This window comes from Scardinius erythrophthalmus, assembly GCF_964197995.2.
Source record: "Scardinius erythrophthalmus genome assembly, chromosome: 1".
NCBI classification, from domain to species: Eukaryota; Metazoa; Chordata; class Actinopteri; order Cypriniformes; family Leuciscidae; genus Scardinius; species Scardinius erythrophthalmus.
In genome coordinates this window covers 66,999,547-67,019,348 of record NC_138221.1, presented here as the reverse complement: position 1 = coordinate 67,019,348, position 19,802 = coordinate 66,999,547, and the positions used below count along the sequence as shown (strand labels likewise).

At 40.0% G+C, this 19,802-nt stretch overlaps 1 protein-coding gene across 2 annotated transcripts in view; it reads left to right on the top strand.

Moving 5' to 3' along the window:
* LOC308687953 (protein NLRC3-like) overlaps positions 1 to 19,802 on the top strand; it is a 79,424-nt gene that overhangs the window by 11,954 nt on the left and 47,668 nt on the right. For both annotated transcript variants that reach the window (XM_081360771.1, XM_081360772.1), the window contains exon 3: positions 7,185 to 9,134. In XM_081360771.1, coding sequence (XP_081216897.1) covers positions 7,185 to 9,134 — 1,950 coding nt within the window. The remainder of the gene's footprint in view (positions 1 to 7,184; positions 9,135 to 19,802) is intronic.

Sequence of the window (19,802 nt, the reverse complement as noted above, 5' to 3'; positions counted from 1 at the left end):
AAATGGAAAATGTTTGCAAAATGCTCCAATAATAAGTTGCCGCTCCTAAAAACCAACATCAGTGGTTCTCAAACTTCTCAGACAAATTACCGTCTACCAAATCCAAACATATTCAATGATATTTCAGCATAAAGAAAAATTACTCTTGATCCGTCACTCTTTTTCTCTGCAAAAAGCAAAATCGAGGTTACGGTGAGGCACTTTAAAATTGAAGTTTTTTTTGTTTGTTTTTTTAAGAAAAGAGTGAAGAGTATAAATGCATTTTTGTGGTAATGAACATTATCTCACAAATGTTGACTGAACTTAATTTTTACTGAACCCAGTCAGTTTATGGTTACACTTTATTTCGACGGTCCAGTTTTACACTGCATGATACGGCTCAGTACGGCCCACATTTGGGGGGTTTCCACTGTGTAAAGTTCCGAGTACCTGGTATTTTTTTTTAGTACCACCTCGTAGGGCTGCACAATTATGACAAAAATCATAATTGCCGATTATTCCCTTGAAATTGTAATTGCGATTATTAATTACAATTATCACAATCTACATTGAATATATATATAGGCATATTATAATACACAGTTACTTAAAAATTGTGAACACACACACAAGTACTGTCCCCCTTTACTTAACATACACATAAATTGTAAGAATTTGACTAATAGTAAAGACTAGTACTAATAAATAAATATTAGGCCTATGCTAAAACTATTAAATAGCAGTCCCAAACTAGTTTTTGTTAATACAATGTTGGTATGAGCCACTACAGTCATTTAAAAATATAAAAAATAACACAAAGTGAAAATAAAGTGGCATTTTGGGGTTAATTTTGAAACGACAGTTACCAAAAACTGTTAATGAAACATGGAAACTTCTCCTGGTGAATAGAACAAAAATCATCCCTGCATGCAAATCCTTCTCAGCTAACACATGACGTACCAGTAACGTGATTTATTGGTATTTTACTTTTATTTTGTGACTTACTAATTTACAACGTTGCATGCTCGTAGTTTCCTTTGCACTTTATATACAGTGAAGCGATACCCATAGATATCCCACAGATACCCAAGATTTATGTTTCTGCCGGTGTCCACACTCCATACACAAAAAGTGGTGAGGACATGTCCCACCCGCAAGTTACGCCTATGTTACCAACCAAACAAAAGCACATTCTCTCCATGAGTGTTGTCGCGAGTCGCACACTCGCTGATATCTGATGATCCATAACTGTTCACTAAAAAAATTATTCAATAAATACCTATTTACAATAAGCACTTAACTCAAAAGTAACTATTAAATAATAAAATAACTTGAGAACGGGCTGACGAAAATCAGCTTGAAAATGCTACCTCATGAAATAAAGGTGAATCCGTAATTTCTTTACAATTGAAAGGTACACGTGTTATTTCGTCAGTCAGTCGTGAAAGTCTGATGGTTGAAAGCTTCTGGCAACATTAAATCCAGGAGAGAAAACCATTCTAGAGAAAGAGCAAGTAGAGATTTTGAGTTTGAGCATGCACACGTAATATCTGAGCGAGAGCAGACAAGAGCCTGAGACTGTATATTTGAGAACGAGCGTCCAGTTCTGTGCGAGAGTGAAGGAAATCCGCCTGCGAGTTGAGAGATTTGTGCTCGCGCATTACTTGGATGAGCTCTCGACATTTGTCATTAAAATAACGCCATAGACACAGTCTCAAATAAACTATAAAAAGGTGAAGATAATCGTGTCTGAAAACTGCAATAGATTTTTTTATTGGTTAAAATCAATACAATATAGGCTATCTCATATTTTTCTGTGGGTGCTTGACCATGAGATCGGCTCCTATGATCACTTAGAAGCGGTGCTAAACTGCAGTGGAAAAGCAAACCGAGCCAAAAATAAAGAGAGCCGAGCTGAGCCCAGTCGTGCCGAGTCCACGCAGTGGAAAAGTGCCTTTAGACGTTCTACTAACTATAAGTAAATCACAACTACATGTCAACTAACTCTAATTAGACTGTTAGGAGACTGTTAGGAGACTGTTAGGAGACTGTTAGGTTAGGGTAAGGTGTTAGGGTTCGGGTTAGTAGAATAAGTTGACATGTAATTGTAAAGTTGCTTATAGTCAGTAAAATGTTGAGGATCATCAAAATTAGGGCTGCACAATATATTGAAAAATTATTGTTATCACGATAATAGTATATGCAATATGCGTATCGTAGAGAGTTGCGATAAATTACATTTATTTTATGTGCCAAGTAGGGCTGCACGTTTTCAAGTTTTTCATTAACCGTTAACCGAGGCCCTTAGCGGTTAATACTCGGTTAACCATAGTGTGCGCGCCGCAACCCCAAGATAGGCGTAATTTGCGGGTGAGACATATCCCCACGACCCCACCACTATTTTCTAAGTTCGATATTGTATTGTCCCCACCACTTTTGAAACATCTCGCGGCAGGAATACCAATACAAATAAACAAAACATCTCCAGTTAACTAGCAGAGCATTCATTTGGTTCGTTTTTTTTTTTTTTTTTTTGCGATCTAGCGCTGAAATGTTTTGTTTTTTAAATCAAGTGATCAAAGTGCTCGTTGCCGCTGCGATCGAGAAGGGTCTTGTAAAACGTGCGGAGGTATTATTAATTCGTGGCCACGAAACAATTCACCTGAATATTCACCCGTTCACACACACACACACACACACCAAAAAAAGGAATAAAAAGCTGTACGAGAATAGTCGGCCTTCACTGAAGAGCTATCTTCACAGGTAAGAAAAACAGTTTAATAATTATTATTAATTCGTGGCCACGAAATAATTCACCTGAATATTCACCAATTCACAAAAAATAGGTCTTTAGCATTCACTAATTAATAGTATCAAACTGTTTTTGGCCACGTTGTAATTCGTTAAATCAAAATGAGGGAGGGAATTTGTTCAACGTGTCCACGATTTATTAAAACGAGGGAACAAATAAGTCGTCGTAACAACTAATTATTTAGATCAGTGGACAGGGCGCATAAGAACAAACAGTGAGAGAGCCCCGGCCGTGCGCGCGCGCACTCTCACCGCCTTCAAACAACACGAGCGCTGTATTGCTCTCTCTCCCTTGCGCATATCAACACAATAGTAAAAGGTCGGAAGACCGATTGTGTTTTATAGATTAGTAGTTTGTTCAGATAAAGTGTTTGATTAGCAAGTACATGTTTAGGAAATGCATAATACAAATTGTATGGGTTAATGTAACGGTAAACGGACTCTGCGGGTAAAACTGTTGTGATGAAATTGCGCATGCTCGAGGTAAAACTGCTGGGGTAAAGCTGTGGCTCTGCGGCTCTGCAGACAGATATTATTGTGCTGCCATCAGTGGCGCGGATACTATGTTTGTTTCTGGCTCGCGCACGCTCACGCACAGCCTTAACTCTCGCACAGCCTTCACTCTCGGACGCGCGCTTTCTTTGCCCGCTTCATATTAGAAAACTGGTCTAGCGGTCTCTGGTGGTGCAAAAATGTATTACAACTAAATTCAGTGCACGCCATTGACGCCACTTAACCGAGCAAAATGTTTCACTCGGTTACGCAATTTTTAACGGTTAATCGGTTAACCATGGACACCCCTAGTGCCAAGCATTTGTGTGTTGCATGCATAGGTTGTTTATCCAAATTTGACCAATCAGATGGGGCCTTACTACCTTTATACCCGCCTCCCCAGTAGGTGCTATTATGCTATTGGCTAGACCGGGCCCAAAGGGGAACCTAGTGGCTCAGAGTAGAGAGTGGAAAATAAAAACTAATGGCGGGAGTTAGAGACAAGCGAGGAAAATGACAACAGCGAAGAACCTGTGCCTAAAAAGAATTGTACATCTGAAATGTGGCAATATTTTGGCTTCAATAGAGAAGACGTGTTACAAATGCAGGGACTGTGTAAGGGGCCGTTCACATATCGCGTCTAAAAACGCCTGGAAAGAGCGGCCGCGTCGCTTTCTCCTTCTTTCCACAAGCGATTGTGTCTGTCGTTGCTATGCAACCATTAACTGCGCTGAGCGCTTTCCATGATGACGAGGAAGTATCAGCAAAGGATTAATAGGCTCTATGCACGAACGCTGCTGACATATTTCCGGTAGAATCTCATCCAGCATCTTTACTTCCGCATCGTGCGTTCTGTAGCGAAGTGTACTAGCGGCAAAACTTTCATAAAATTCTTTTTCTCAGAAACGGGACAACGATTTTAGAAACCGATTCGCTAGTAGGATTTCGCATGATATGAAGGAATACTCACCCTCAAAATTGTCGATGTAGCTCTAAATATATAATTTAAAGCCCTTCTTTTTCTTACTCTTAGGTGTGACCGCTAACTGCCTCACAATATTGTTAACATCATTCACGTTAACCGCTGGAAGTTCTTGTAAACAGCGAGTGTAATTTACCATTATCTCCACCAAATGCAAAAACGGCTTCTGACGCAGCACCGGATGTAACTGGGCGGGCTGAGACAAAACGCGTAAGTGATCATGCATAGATCCTATTGATTTCTAGCCCTTGCATTAGCTTTACTACTAGATATATTTATGGAGATGAGAAATAAAAACCCGCCCTGTACAGCAACGATCAGCTGTTCGGCCAAGCTTTCAATATTGTTACGGAAAGGCTGAAGCTGATCATTTGGTTTTTGTCACGTTACCTGCGGTGAGCTTGCGGCATTCTGAAAAGTTGAGATGTTCTCATCTCGACGCGGCATAGGCGGGCCTGGAAAAACATGCCTCCATTATGATCATTTGAAATAACGAATTTGTAGGTACAAAAAACGCGATATGTGAACATTAGTGACAGTGTCATTAAGTCGTGCCGAAGAATTGTGGCCACGTCGAGAGGAAACTAATCTCCACAGTCATCTGGAACGCAACCTCAGGGAGCTATATGAAGACTTCAAAAAGTGTAAGCCCAAATCTACCAAAACTGCTTACGAAATGCCAAGTAACTATAACAGAGTCTCACAGACAACCATTAATCAAAATTTTGCAAGTGTGACTCCTTCTGAAAAAATTTAGATGTTCTTCTGAATATCAGAAGAATATCTATTAGCCTACCTGTTTATTTTTGTATGATCATTACATATACAAATTATGAAAAGATAAAAAAGCTTAATATAAATAGCATTTCTCTAGGGAAATGTTATATCGCAAGAAATATCGTTATCGCAATACTCAACGACAATATCGCATATTTTCCCAGTATCGTGCAGCCCTAATCAAAATAAAGTCTTAGCAGATATTAAACAGTCTACTCATACTCTAATGACTTGTAGTTCACATGTAGTTGCAAAGTTACTTCTGGTTAGTAGAATGTCTAAAGTGAACCATCGAAATAGTTGCCATAGTTTATTTGTTTAGCACTTTTTAGAATATAAACTGTTTAAAAGCAGCTTAACAGATGTATGTATCATATATCAAAACAGCGTAATTATTTTGATTAATGCCAATATTATTTGAGGTTCAGAGGAATGATGTTGCTATCAGTGAAGAGTCTGATCAGAGCAGCATCTAAAACTTCTCTAGGCCGACAGAGCTGATGATACTGATCAATCGCTGCTGTCTGAGATTATTGTTATGTTGAGGGTCTAAACACTCTCAAACTGTGGTGCAGTGAAGATGATCTCAGGTCTGCAGTTGTAGTTTTAATAATAGTATTGATCTAATATTAACTGAGTATGTTTTTCTGGCTGCCTCTGGAATCTCACTCTCTGTTCAGAGCCAATTGCTCTTTATGCATAGAATATGATTGCAGAATAAATACATGTTTTTATTGAATATTGATGGATTAATACATTTTGTCAAATATTTACACAAATCATTAAAGTGGTTTGTTTTGGTAAAAAATCTTATACATGTATGAGGCGGCAATAACCTTTAAGCCTTTTACCCCCGACTATCCAGAGTCTGGGTAAAAAAAAAAAAAGCTTATTGCCGCCTCATATAGTTATAACATTTAAAAGTCTCATCAGGATGGGGCAAAAGGCCCCCAGTATTGATACAAACACTTCAGCAGTAAAGTAATGTGTTTTGCATAATATCTAAGTTAGTACTTGTTCAAAACAATCACTTTAGTTCTGTTTATTTTAATAAATAAAGGAAATGCATTTTTGTTTAATAATATACTGTCATTTAAATTAAACTGTTCATTTTAAAAACACAGAAAAAATATTTAAAAACTAAAGATTCTGAAAGCTTTGAAGGAGATCCCATAAAAATGTATACTGGCTTTACAGTAGTAACAATAATTGTGATATTTTATTTTATTTTTTAAATATAATGGTTTCACTATAAATACCGGTATGGTGATTATTTCCAAGTTGGACGGACAACTTAATACGATATTTACCATCTGAATCAAACCATGTCATGTTAACAAATGGAAAAGTAAGCCGTTGATTATCATGTTAATTATTTTGCCTTCAGCTTCAACAGCAAACGTTACATATTCTTCAGAATAAATTATTTAAAGGAGTAGTTCACTTTAAAATGAAAATTCTGTCATCATATACTCACCCTCATGTTGTTTCAAACCTGTATGAATTTATTTCTTCTGCTGAACAGGAAGGAAGATATTTAGAAGAATGTCAGTAACCAGACAGTTTCTGGTTCCCATTGACTTCCATAGTAGGAAAAAATATACTATGGAAGTCAATGAGACCAGAAACTGTCTGGTTACTGACATTCTTCTAAATATCTTCCTTCCTGTTCAGCAGAAGAAATAAATTCATACAGGTTTGAAACAACATGAGGGTGAGTATATGATGACAGAATTTTCATTTTAAAGTAAACTACTCCTTTAAGTATCATCTGTCAGCATTTACAAGTAAATCAATTACATTTAATCATTTCACATGAAGCTTTTTCTTCATGTCTGTTTCTGTGATATTTTAAAATAATGGTTTGTTAAATCTGGTCAAGAATTGTTCTCTTTTATTCAAACATTTTGACTACTGAAATATTGATGTCTCGTTACTTTTAATATGCAGGTCATTATCTGCCCCCAAATGCCTGATGTGCATAATTAATTAACAGTTTGTTGGCAACATGGGTAAATAAAATCCGTGCAAGAACTTGCGAGGATCTCCATGTGTGATATTAGGAAGTCAGTTTCTACATGTAGTATGATTTTTATATTTATTAACAGAAGTTTTTGTCTCTGTCGTCTTAATGTGTTTTCAGTGGTGTGAGAGCTGACCAGATCAGAGATGTGTCCTGTCAGACCAGCACATCCTCCTCCTGTCAGAAACACATCAGTCATCATGACACAGAAGCAGCCCTGCAGCTCGACTCTCACCAGCCAGTGCATGATGATCTGCAGAGAGTCAAAGACCAGCACAAAACCAGCATGAAGAACAAGTATGAGAGCTTATTTGAGGGAATCAAACTACAAGAGAATCAGACCCTCCTGAACAGGATTTACACACAGCTGTACATCATAGAGGGAGAGAGTGAAGGGGTGAATGAAGAACATGAGGTGCTACAGATGGAGAAAAGTTACAAGACCCTCCAAGACACTCCAATCAACTGCAATGACATCTTTGATCCTTCACCTGAACTAGGATATGAGGAGAAGAGAAGAGAGAAGAAGGACAAAATCAAGACTGTTCTTACTAAAGGCATCGCTGGAATTGGAAAAACCGTCTCTGTGCAGAAGTTCATTCTGGACTGGGCCGAGGGAAAAGCCAATCAGGATGTAGATTTCATGTTTGTGCTTCCATTTAGAGAGCTGAACTTGATTAAAGATCATCAATACAGTCTTCACAGACTTCTGCAGGACTTTCATCCTGAACTTCAAGATCTGGGCCCAAAGATTTATGATGAATGTACAGTTGTGTTCATCTTTGATGGTCTGGATGAAAGCAGAATTACACTGATGTTTTCAGACAGTGAGAAAGTTTCTGATGTGACTGAGTCTTCATCAGTGGGTGTGTTGATGTCAAACCTCATGAAAGGAGATCTGCTTCCCTCTGCTCTCATCTGGATCACCACCAGACCAGCAGCAGCCAATCAGATCCCCTCAAACTACATCAACCGTGTGACAGAAATTCAGGGATTCAATGACCCTCAGAAGGAGGAATATTTCAGGAAGAGAATCAGTGATGAGGATCAAGCCAGCAGAATCATCTCACACATCAGAAGAGCAAAAAGCATCCACATCATGTGTCACATACCCGTCTTCTGCTGGATCTCAGCCACTGTGCTTCAAAACATCCTGAAACAAGATCTCAGTGCAGAAATCCCTCAAACTCTGACTGAAATGTACATACACTTCCTCCTCATTCAAACTAGCATGAGGAACCAGAAGTATGAAGAGAGAGATCCAGAGAAACTCCTGCAGTCCAACAGAAAAGTGATTGTGAAACTTGCTGAACTGGCTTTCAATCAGCTGATGAAGGGCAATGTGATGTTCTATGAGGAGGACCTGATTGAGAGCGGCATAGACGTCACTGACGCCTCAGTGTATTCTGGGATTTGCACTGAGATCTTTAGGGAGGAATCTGTGATTTATCACAGAAAGGTTTACAGCTTTGTACATCTCAGCATTCAGGAGTTTTTTGCAGCACTGTATGTGTTTTTCTGCTATTTACGCAAGAAAATCAAAGTTCTGAAAATGTTCCTCACAGGAAAGTCCAGAACTCAGTGTAAGAATGTTCCTCTGGATGTGTTTCTGAAGGGAGCAGTGGATATAGCCTTGAAGAGTAAAAATGGACACCTGGATCTTTTCCTTCGATTCCTTCATGGCATCTCGCTGAAGTCCAATCAGAGACTCTTAAAGGATCTGCAGATTCACACAAAGAACATAACATCCAAAAGAAAGAAAATAATCCAAAACCTTAAAAAACACGAAAACACAGAAAATCCAAAAGACAATGTCAGCCCTGAAAGATGGATGAATCTGTGTCAATGCTTGATTGAGATGAAGGATAGTTCTCTTGTTGAAGAAATGCAGGCATTTTTACAATCTGGAACAAGTAACCAAAACCTTTCTCTTGCACAATGTTCAACTTTGGCAAACATGATCTTGATGTCAGAAAAGGTGATGGATGAGTTTGACCTTAAAAACATCACATCATCACAAGAGGGTCGAAGGAGACTGTTACCTGCTCTGAGGAACTGCAGAAAAGCTCTGTGAGTGTGAAAATATGAACATAATATCAACTGATTTGAAATGTGAACATAATACCTCTCATGTAGGCTAATAGTTTAGTTAAATGCGCTGTAATGGCTTTTTCATTTACATAATTATTTTAATTTGTAATAATAATTGAGATCCATGTAATTACATTTCTGAAGTTTTAAAAGCTAAATGTTCTACAGCAATTACAGTCTTTTCAGCCAATGAATTTACATGACTTTTCCATTGTTCATAATTTACTGGATAAGGATTAAGCAATTTTAGAAAAATATATTCCTTTTCCTGGTCTAGAAATCACACTTTTAAAATGAGTCTACCTCATATATCTAGTTGCGGTGAGGATGAATTAAAATAAGAAATATCATGATTTAGGTCAGTTGCTCCCAACGCTGGTCCTGGAGTATCCCAGCACTGTAAATTTTTAATGTCTCTCTTATCTAACACACATATTAGAGGTCTTGGAGTCTTTACTAACTAGCTGATGAGTTGAATTTGAAAATGTGCAGTGCTGTGGGTACTCCAGGAAACAGGATTGAGCAGAAACGGTCTCTGAGCCTTCTAGTCCAAGCCTTAATGCTATGGTACTGTAACCTTGATAAGAGCACTGGAAATGTTATGTGACTTGGATGGCTTGAGTCCTTGTAGAGTAATTTACTACGGCTTAGAACACCATTCAGAATCAAGGTCCAGAACTATCTGTTTTATACACTGTTAACCCTTGCTGTAAAAAAAGGCCAAATTCTGACAATATCATACCATGTTCCATTAAAACAGTAATATACCTTAGAAAACAAAAATAGCCTACAGGAATATACTGTGAATTAACAGTGCCCAAAATCGACACTCAGAGGCTGTTTTCACAATCACACCCTATACCCTCATTCACTATTCCCTACATTAGTTCACTAATATAGTCCACTTTAATGAAAAGAAGTGAGTGAATTGAGAGACTGATGAACATCTGATAAGCAGAATCACTGAAGGACAGAGAAACAAGAACAGAAAAAAGAGAAACAAAAACTACAACTGACTTCCAGAGACACTGAGTGTGAAACCAGTTTACGATTATTTCATTCATACATGTACAAAAGTTCTTGTTGAGAACTAACAGAGATTTAATTAATAATAAAGTTTGTTTTTGTTTCACCATAATGGAGATCAGTATTTGCTTTAGTTGGTCTCGTGTCCCTGGACTTCTTACCATTCATCTTTCTCTGACTGCTGCAACAGTGAGTTTGTAAAGCACATTTGTTGTGGCAAGAGAAAGTCAAGAGGAAGTTGATCAGGTGTTTCTGGCGGTTGTGATGATGTCACAGTCATCCTGGACATGTCTTATTTTCGGATCTTTTCTGTATATATTCTTTGAATTTATGGGTATTCATATTTAGCATATATCTGTGAATCTACAACATGAAATCAATATTTCTGTAATCAGGTCTTCTAAAGAATGATCATATAGTGCTTTAAAACATTTTGAACTCCTGCTTGACTCAGACACACACAGACATCAACAATCAGCACATGAATCTCAACAATGGTGACAATCAAAAGTTTCATGTAGCAATGCATGCTGGGTTCCAGGATAGTATAAGGGTGCTTTCACACCTGCCTCATTTAGTTCGGTTGAATCGCAATAGAGTTCGTTTTCCCCCTTGGTGCAGTTCGTTTGGGCAGGTGTGAATGCGGCAATCGCACTCGGGTGCACACCAAAAGCGGACCAAACAAGCGTACCGAGACCTGCTGAAAGAGGTGGTCTCGGTACGCTTTGAAACGAACTCTGGAGCGGTTCGTTTGTGGTGAGAATGTGATCCAACCTCGAACAGAACCAACTGCCAAAGAACTGCGCATTTTTGGACTAAGCCAGTTGCCGTAGTCAGCTGCGCTGTGCATGATGAGGAGAAATGTTTGTTGACAGTTTGCAGCTCGTGGACAAACTTGGAGTTGTGAGGAGGTGCGGAGCCTGATAGAAATTATTATTAACATTATTTTCGAGCCGCATCCTCGCTTCTTTCTCAAATATTATTGTTTGTCTAAAGTGGTGTAGACAAACTATATAATAAAATATGACCAAGGATACAATCAGCCCACGCAGTCGTCTCTCCATAGTAAACAGCGGCGTGTTGTCTGCCGGATTTTCCACCTCTTTGTTTACTTCTGGGAGTTCTGTTGGAATTTTCTCGCACATTAATTCTGACAAAACGAAGTGCAGTTATGGAAATGCGTTCCGAGTGATGTGGAGTTTGTCAAGTGACTGCGTTTTGGTTCGTTTTATCAAATCATAAACTGATTCGGACCAGAGCGATCAGTGTGGTGTGAAAAGGAACCAAAATGCCTTAAAAATGCTACTAAGTATAATTTTTCGCCCTTGGTCCGGACCAAATGAACCGAACTACAGATATGAAAGCACCCTAAAACTCCCAGCATGCACTTCTGCATGAATAAAAAAATAAATAAAAAAATATTGCCACCATTGTTGAGATTCATGTGCTAAATTTTTATATATCTGTGTTTCTACAAGACATCGTAGCTCTGTTATTTTTGGTTATGCATGATGTGTTATAAAAAAACACAATGAGTCATTGTAATTTATTGCTGTGGTTTCACAGTGGTGGTAATTTAACACTTTTGATTGAGGACTAAACTCTGAATGACCGAGAATGAATTCATTAGTGAATGAACAGGCAAAATTATGATTTTGTCATCACAATCAATATAATCGCAGTCATTCATAAACTATGTGTGTCCACAAGTGTGACTTGCAAAAACACAGCTCAAGCAGCAAAAGAAACACTAATGTTTTAGCATCAGCATCCCAACTAAACAAACACTGATCTCTATAATGGTAACTTCAAACCAAACATTTTCAATTAAACATCTCAATAACAACTTCTGTAGATGTATGACAAAAATAAAGTCATACGGGTTAATAATAAGTGTAATAATGTGTAATGGCTGGAAGTCAGTTGTAGTTCTTGTGTTTCTATATTTTCTGTTGTTCCTCTTTCCTTCAGTGATTCTGCTTGTTAACAGCAGGTGTTCATCACTAATGCTCAACAATCACTTACATATTCACTTAATTATCTCACTGCAACACTGTGTCAATGTTACTTTTTACTCTTTGTAGTGTGGATTTTCCTGTGGGGTTGAAAGGGTTAACAGTGAAAGATAAAAAGACACACCCACAAAATGTATATTAACAGTAATAAACTGTAAGTTATAAAACAGGTTTATACTGGCAACACTGTTGCCAGTAGTTTACTCTAAAATCTTGTTTTTTTGGGTTACCATTGTGCTGAAGAGTAGAGCCTGTGCTTCAGTCCAGGAGAAGTTCTACAAACATTGATGATATGCTGCATGTTGCTGTATTTAAAAGGCAGTGAATGTGTAATTGCTGGTCCAGTGGAAATCTCTTTATTTACAAACGTTATTTTTTGTTTTTTTTGTGGTTTCAAATTAAATAAGTTCACAGTAATACTTTGCTCACGTTATTAATGCATTATAATTTTTAGTTAATACATTTAAATGACAGTTGGTCAATTTAAGGCAGTCGGTTTCTGCAAGTGAAATTAGTTAACTCAAGTTTTAGTGCATTTTTACAGTAACATACTGTAGATTACAGTAAAGAACTGTACAATTAACAGTAAATTACTGGCAACAGTGTTGGCAGTATTTTACTGTAAATAAAACCTGGTAAGGTCTAACAGTGTAACTAATTACTGACATACAAGAGTGCTTTTCACACTTGAAATTTACCTGGGGTCATTGTAAACCTTTACACTGATCATAATTTACCCGGGGTTAAAAATTAATCCTGGGTATTTATAAACTGATATTTCATGCTGTACACTCCTAAACCCTCGGTTAACATTTGTATTTGCATATTTGTGGTCTTAGATTCATTGATTGGAAGAATGCTGCATGCAACCTGTTCTCTTACGAGAGTCCTCTCGTACTGCGTTTTTGTAAAAACGCTACGGGAAAAACTCTTTTTCACGAAATACTGAAGCAAAAAAAAATTTATCCTTAATTTTCCATATATGTAAAGCGCGTTGCAGCAGTACACAGCTATGGCGAGACAGCTTGCTCGCTCATTGGCTGTTCTGCGGCAACTGCATAAGCCTATCGAGCGAGGCCTGAAGGGACGTCAGGCCAATGAGGGCGCTTCGAAGCCGCTGGCCAACGCCGCCTTCTACCGCCGTACCTGCTGCGCTTTCCGACGCCATATCCTTTCTTATTATTGTTCTTGTGTGTGTGTGTGTGTGTTCGCCTTGCAACACTCACCCCCTAAAAGAGCTGCGTCTTTCTAAAGATGCCTTCCTGCGGCTCGTGCCGAGCCCCACTCACCGAGGGAGACCGTCATGTCATCTGTGTCTCCTGTTTGGGTGAGGATCATGCAGCGCTCGCGCTCGCTGACGGCGGCTGCCCTCACTGCGAGCTTCTGCCGATGGTGACTCTGAGGACTCGCCTGGCATTTTTCTCAGAGCCTGCACTCCCCGCCGCGCTGCCGCGCCGTAAGAAGCGCCGCTCGCAGCGGGTCCCGGAACCCGCTCCAACCCGACCAAGCTCGCCGGTTCGCCCGCCTGCTTCACCGGCTTCCCCTGAATCACTTCCTGATGCTCAGCGCCCGCAGTCTGCCGCCGCTTCATCAGAGGAAGTTGTTTCCGAAGCCGCGTCGGGGGAGAAAGATTCCTGCTCTCTGCTAGCTTCAGGCAGCGAGGACTGGGCGAGCTCTGAGGATCTCGCGCCTCCTGCCCGTAGGCCTTCGGCAAGAGCTAGCATCGAGAAGGAGCTCATGCGAATACTCGCTTTGGCCGCGGCGAGCCTCGGCCTCGAGTGGTCTGCACCGGAACTCCCTTCTCGCACCCGGCTGGATGGTAGCTTCCTCCCTGGTGAGAGCACCTCTCCGGAATCAAAGCCCGCTCCTTTTCTTCCTGAGCTTCACGAAGAAGTGGCGAAGGCCTGGAACGCTCCCTACTCAGCACGAACACGTTCGTCTGTGTCGCCAGCATTTTCCTCCTTGGATAATGCCAAAGACCGAGGCTACCTTTCACTTCCGCCGGTGGAACAGGCGATAGCGACCCACCTTTGGCCGCCCTGTGCTGGACGGCGGACTAAACCGGTGTTGCCTTCCAAAGCCTGCCGCATGACGTCGACGCTGCTCGCGCGAATTTTCTCCGCCGCTGGGCAGGCTGCGTCGGCACTACACACCATGGCTACGCTGCAGATATTCCAGGGTGATCTCCTCCGTAAGCTGGACGAGATGGGGCCTGACGCTATCTGCATCGCGGATTTGAGAAGCGCTTCGGATCTCTCCCTCCGCGCTACCAAGTCTGCTGCACAAGCCATGGTACGGTGTATGGCTTCCGCCACTGTTGCTGAGAGGCACTTATGGCTGACGCTCAGGGAGATGGCTGATTCCGAGCGCACCGCGTTTCTCGACGCCCCGCTGTCTTCCGCTGGCCTCTTCGGATCTTCTCTCTCCGAGTTCGTAGAGAGATTTACCGAAGCCCAGAAAGCGTCTTAAGCCTTCAAGCACTTCCTCCCGAAGTGCTCTGGTTCTGCAGCGAGTCGCGAGAAACAGACCCCGCGGAGCTCTCAGCCTCAGCCCCCGCCTTCGGCCGCCTCTTCACAGCAGCGACAGCAGCGCAGCTCGAGGCCCCGCTCAGCGCGGGCCGCGGCCGAGGATTGCAGTGAAGCCCGGAAGCCCCGAAGAAGTCCTAGCATGGCTAGGAAAGCGCAGGTGTGTGAGTCCCGTTGCGGCCGGTCTCTTACCCAAGCGCGCCGCTGTTTCAGCCCCAAGAATTGCGACTGTTCCAGCGTTTTCTGCAAAGCGCAAGCTGCCCGCTTGCCTGCACACAAAAGGCGTTTTTACGGCTACCCAGATATATCCCGAAAAGAGTGTATTTTCTGGTGTCCCGGCCACGGCCGATGGTGCTATAAATGTAGTGTCGATGCCCACTCCTCAGTGCCCATCCCTACACACAAGCACAGCCCTACACTTAGGGCTTGCGCACATAAAATCGACTCAGGTCGATTGCGCTTCCAACATACACTCAAAAAAAAATTTGTGTCTAAAAATAAGATTTATGTATTTGAATTGCATAACAAATTCCCATGCATTTGGATTACATAGTTTTAACATAAACCAATCAATAATCTGAATGTGATTCAGATTTTTAAGTCATATCTAAATGAAACAGATAAGATTTATGTAATTGTATTAATAAACTGAATGTGATTTATATTTGTCAGTCGTATGTAAATGAAACAGGTAAGATTTATGTAATAGTACACAGAAAAACGCCCATGTTAAATTAACACTGCTCAGTGTTCATATGTGTGCACACTACAGAGGTAAAGCGGTCTTGAAGTTAATGAGATAATTAACTGATGATTGAGCATTAATTATGAACACCTGCTGTTAACAAGCAGAATCACTGAAGGAAAGAGAAACACAAGAACTACAACTGACTTGGCCACAGCTAAAAGAAGACATTAAATCTGTGAAGATCTCAGCAGAGGAGGATTAAACAACTCCACAAACAGCATTACCAGCTTCACTTATTACTAACCAGACTGACTTTATTTCATTTCCGTTTGAATGAAAACAATAGGTGTATTTTAAAGTCACCATGATGGTGGTTAGCGTTTGCTTTAGTTTGACTCTTGACCATTGACTCTTTAATATAAAAATTTCTCTGGCTGCTATAATTATGTGTTTATAAAACACGTTTGTTGCAGCAAAAAAGCCATGAGAAAATGAGATCAGGTGATGTTGGCTGTTTATTGATGATGACAAAGTCGTCATCATGTAATTGCCTGATTCGCTGATCTTGTTCAGTGTCTAATGCTTTGATTATATAGGACTTGTGTTTTTTTTTATATTGTTTTATCCATAACAGAAGCCATTTGATTTTACAGCATGAAATCTATCAAACAATATATATACTTTTTTTTTATAGTTAGTGCACAAAAACCTTTAATCTATGGCATTACTTAGACTCACACAGACATCAAGAAACAGCATATGAATCTCAACAATGGTGACAAAATCTACAAAAATCCTGATGCATAATTTATTAATGCCGCAATGCATGCTGGGAGATATGGGTGAGTTTTGATTGGTTGTACCCAGCATGCACTGCAGCATGAAGCATTTCATTGATTGTCACCATTGTTGAGAGTCATACACTGATTCTTGATGTCCAAGTAATAATGTAGAAAGTTTAATGCACTAAATGTTTTTAAAATTCTTTATATTATTTGATTGACTATTGGATCTAATGCTGTCAGGTCACACAGCTACTATAACAATTAAAACAAAATCACATAACCCCAATAATCAAAGCATTAGACACTGAAAAAGATAAGTGATTCAGGCCACAATGTGATGATTACACCTTCATCAATAAACAGCCAACATCAACTGATCTCATGTTCTCTTGGCTTTTTCACTGCAACAAATGTGTCTTATAAACACATAATTATAGCAACCAGGAAAAAATTACATTACAGAGTCAAGAGTCAAACTAAAGCAAACGCTAACCACCATCATGGTGACTTTAAAATATAACTATTGATTTCATTCAAACGGAAATGAAATAAAGTCAGTCTGGTTAGTAATAAGTGAAGCTGGTAATGCTGTTTGTGGAGTTGTTTAATCCTCCTCTGCTGAGATCTTCACAGATTTAATGTCTTCTTTTAGCTGTGGCTGAAGTCAGTTGTAGTTCTTGTGTTTCTCTTTCCTTCAGTGATTCTGCTTGTTAACAGCAGGTGTTCATAATTAATGCTCAATCATCAGTTAATTATCTCATTAACTTCAAGACCGCTTTACCTCTGTAGTGTGCACACATATGAACACTGAGCAGTGTTGATTTAACATGGGCGTTTTTCTGTGTACTATTACATAAATCTTACCTGTTTCATTTACATATGACTGACAAATATAAATCACATTCAGTTTATTAATACAATTACATAAATCTTATCTGTTTCATTTAGATATGACTTAAAAATCTGAATCACATTCAGATTATTGATTGGTTTATGTTAAAACTATGTAATCCAAATGCATGGGAATTTGTTATGCAATTCAAATACATAAATCTTATTTTTAGACACAATTTTTTTTTTGAGTGTAGTAAAAGTGCCCACTTCCCAGTGCCCACGAACACTATGTCTCACAGATCGCAGGCTCTCTGTAAAAACGGGACCTGTGCGCGCTCGCTCTGCTCAGGCAGACAGCGCGTCCAAAGCAGTGAATGTGCCCGTTTCCCGCCCGCATTTACTAGCAGACAGCATGAGTCCCACGAGACTTTCTCAGCCCTCCCTCACTCAGTTAAAGGGATAGTACACTTTGAAATTAATTTTTGATATGTTTTAGCTTACCTCAAAGGCATCCAAGATGTAGGTGTCTTTTTTTCCGGAGTAGTTTCAATTTTGATATTTTTAGGTCAAACCGTTCTTGTCTGTCAGTCATATAATGCAGGTCTATGGTCACTGTCTCAAAGCAGCATGCACAAAGTCCAAATTAAACAATTCCCCATCGTCCAAATTAAACAATTCCCCATTGTAAGTACACATTGATGGCTTAAGACACGAAACGAGCGGTTTGTGTGAGAAAACGAACAGTATTTATATAGTTTTTGTCCTTTTGTAAACACACACACCCAAATGATCAGAGGACGCGGGTGCTTCGGTCTGCGCAAGCGCCGGAAAGCGACGGAAAAGGTCAGAGGGCGCGGGCGCTTCGATCTGCGCAAGCGCCGGAAATTATCTCTTGCGCGTGTACGTCACTCATTGTTTACACAGAGATTTCGGAAGCCTTACCTTTCACTGTGAAGATCTAAACATATTTAGACGTACAGGAAATGGCAATGGAAGACGATTTCGATATATCAACAGACAACGTAGAATTTTTTACACAACCATATTTATTTGAACCAGAGTACACCGATCAAGAACTCAGAGCGATAGAAGAAGCATCCGCTGCAGCAGCACGTCTTCAAGCCTCAGAGAGACAGAGATCTCTGCAAAATTGGTGGTGTTCTTGTAGCAAGTGTTGTGAGATGCCAACAGAAGTAGAGAGCATATGTTGTCACGAATGGAACATAGCAATGCCACAGCTACAAGACGACGACGAGGACATTGACAGTACCCCGTCATACACCTGCCAACGTGCAAAACGCTGCGGCTCAACAGCGGAGAAAACTCGGGATCTTCAGTCAGGCAGGTGTATGACGGGGTACTGTCAATGTCCTCGTCGTCTTGTAGCTGTGGCATTGCTATGTTCCATTCGTGATTCGTGATTCTTGATCGGTGTACTCTGGTTCAAATAAATATGGTTGTGTAAAAAATTCAACGTTGTCTGTTGATATATCGAAATCGTCTTCCATTGCCATTTCCTGTACGTCTAAATATGTTTAGATCTTCACAGTGAAAGGTAAGGCTTCCGAAATCTCTGTGTAAACAATGAGTGACGTACACGCGCGAGAGATAATTTCCGGCGCTTGCGCAGATCGAAGCGCCCGCGCCCTCTGACCTTTTCCGTCGCTTTCCGGCGCTTGCGCAGACCGAAGCACCCGCGTCCTCTGATCATTTGGGTGTGTGTGTTTACAAGAGGACAAAAACTATATAAATACTGTTCGTTTTCTCACACAAACCGCTCGTTTCGTGTCTTAAGCCATCAATGTGTACTTACGATGGGGAATTGTTTAATTTGGACTTTGTGCATGCTGTTTTGAGACAGTGACCATAGACCTGCATTATATGACTGACAGACAAGAACGGTTTGACCTAAAAATATCAAAATTGAAACTACTCCGGAAAAAAAGACACCTATAACACAGCCATGTGGGGCCCAAATGGGTTTGACCTGGGCTATCTAACTGGGACCCAGCCAGTTTTGTCCTCGGTTTCCATGTAGGCCCCACATGGGTTTGCCCAGATGAAATGAACACTGCTTAGTGTGCACAGTACAGGCTGTTTAATGTAACACTGAATCAGTGTTGGAGGTAATGAGATAATTAAGTGATTGAATAATGATTGTGCATTAATGATGAACACCTGCTGTTAACAAGCATAATCACTGAAGGAAAGAAAAACACAAGAACTACTTCCAGCCACTGCCTTGGATGAAATCAACTGAAGATAAAATACATTAAATCTCTCAAGATCTGATTAAACAACTCCACAAACAGCATTACCAGCTTCACTTATTACTAACCAGACTGACTTTATTTATGTCAGACGTCTTCAGAAATTCTTATTGAGAATTAACAGAGGTTTAGATGTTGATTACTTATTTGAAAGTAATAGTTTGATTTGATGTTACCATTGTGGCGATCAGTGTGTGCTTTAGTCAGGCTCTTGACTTTTTAACATTAGTTTTTCTCTGGCAGCTGTGTCTGTTTGTTATGGCAAGAACAGCAAGAGAAAATGTAATCAGATGCTGTAAGCCGATTGATGATAAGAATATAGGCATTGTTATGTAGTGGTTTAACTCACTGATATTTTGTGTAAGGTTTGTACGGGTAGTATGTCATTCATTTTGTTTTATTGTTGTGATTCTACAGCAAGAGATCCAGCACAGTTTATTCAGAACATCAAATTATTTTTAAAACCCCATTTACACATGTTGGACTACTGAAAGTTGTATTCGC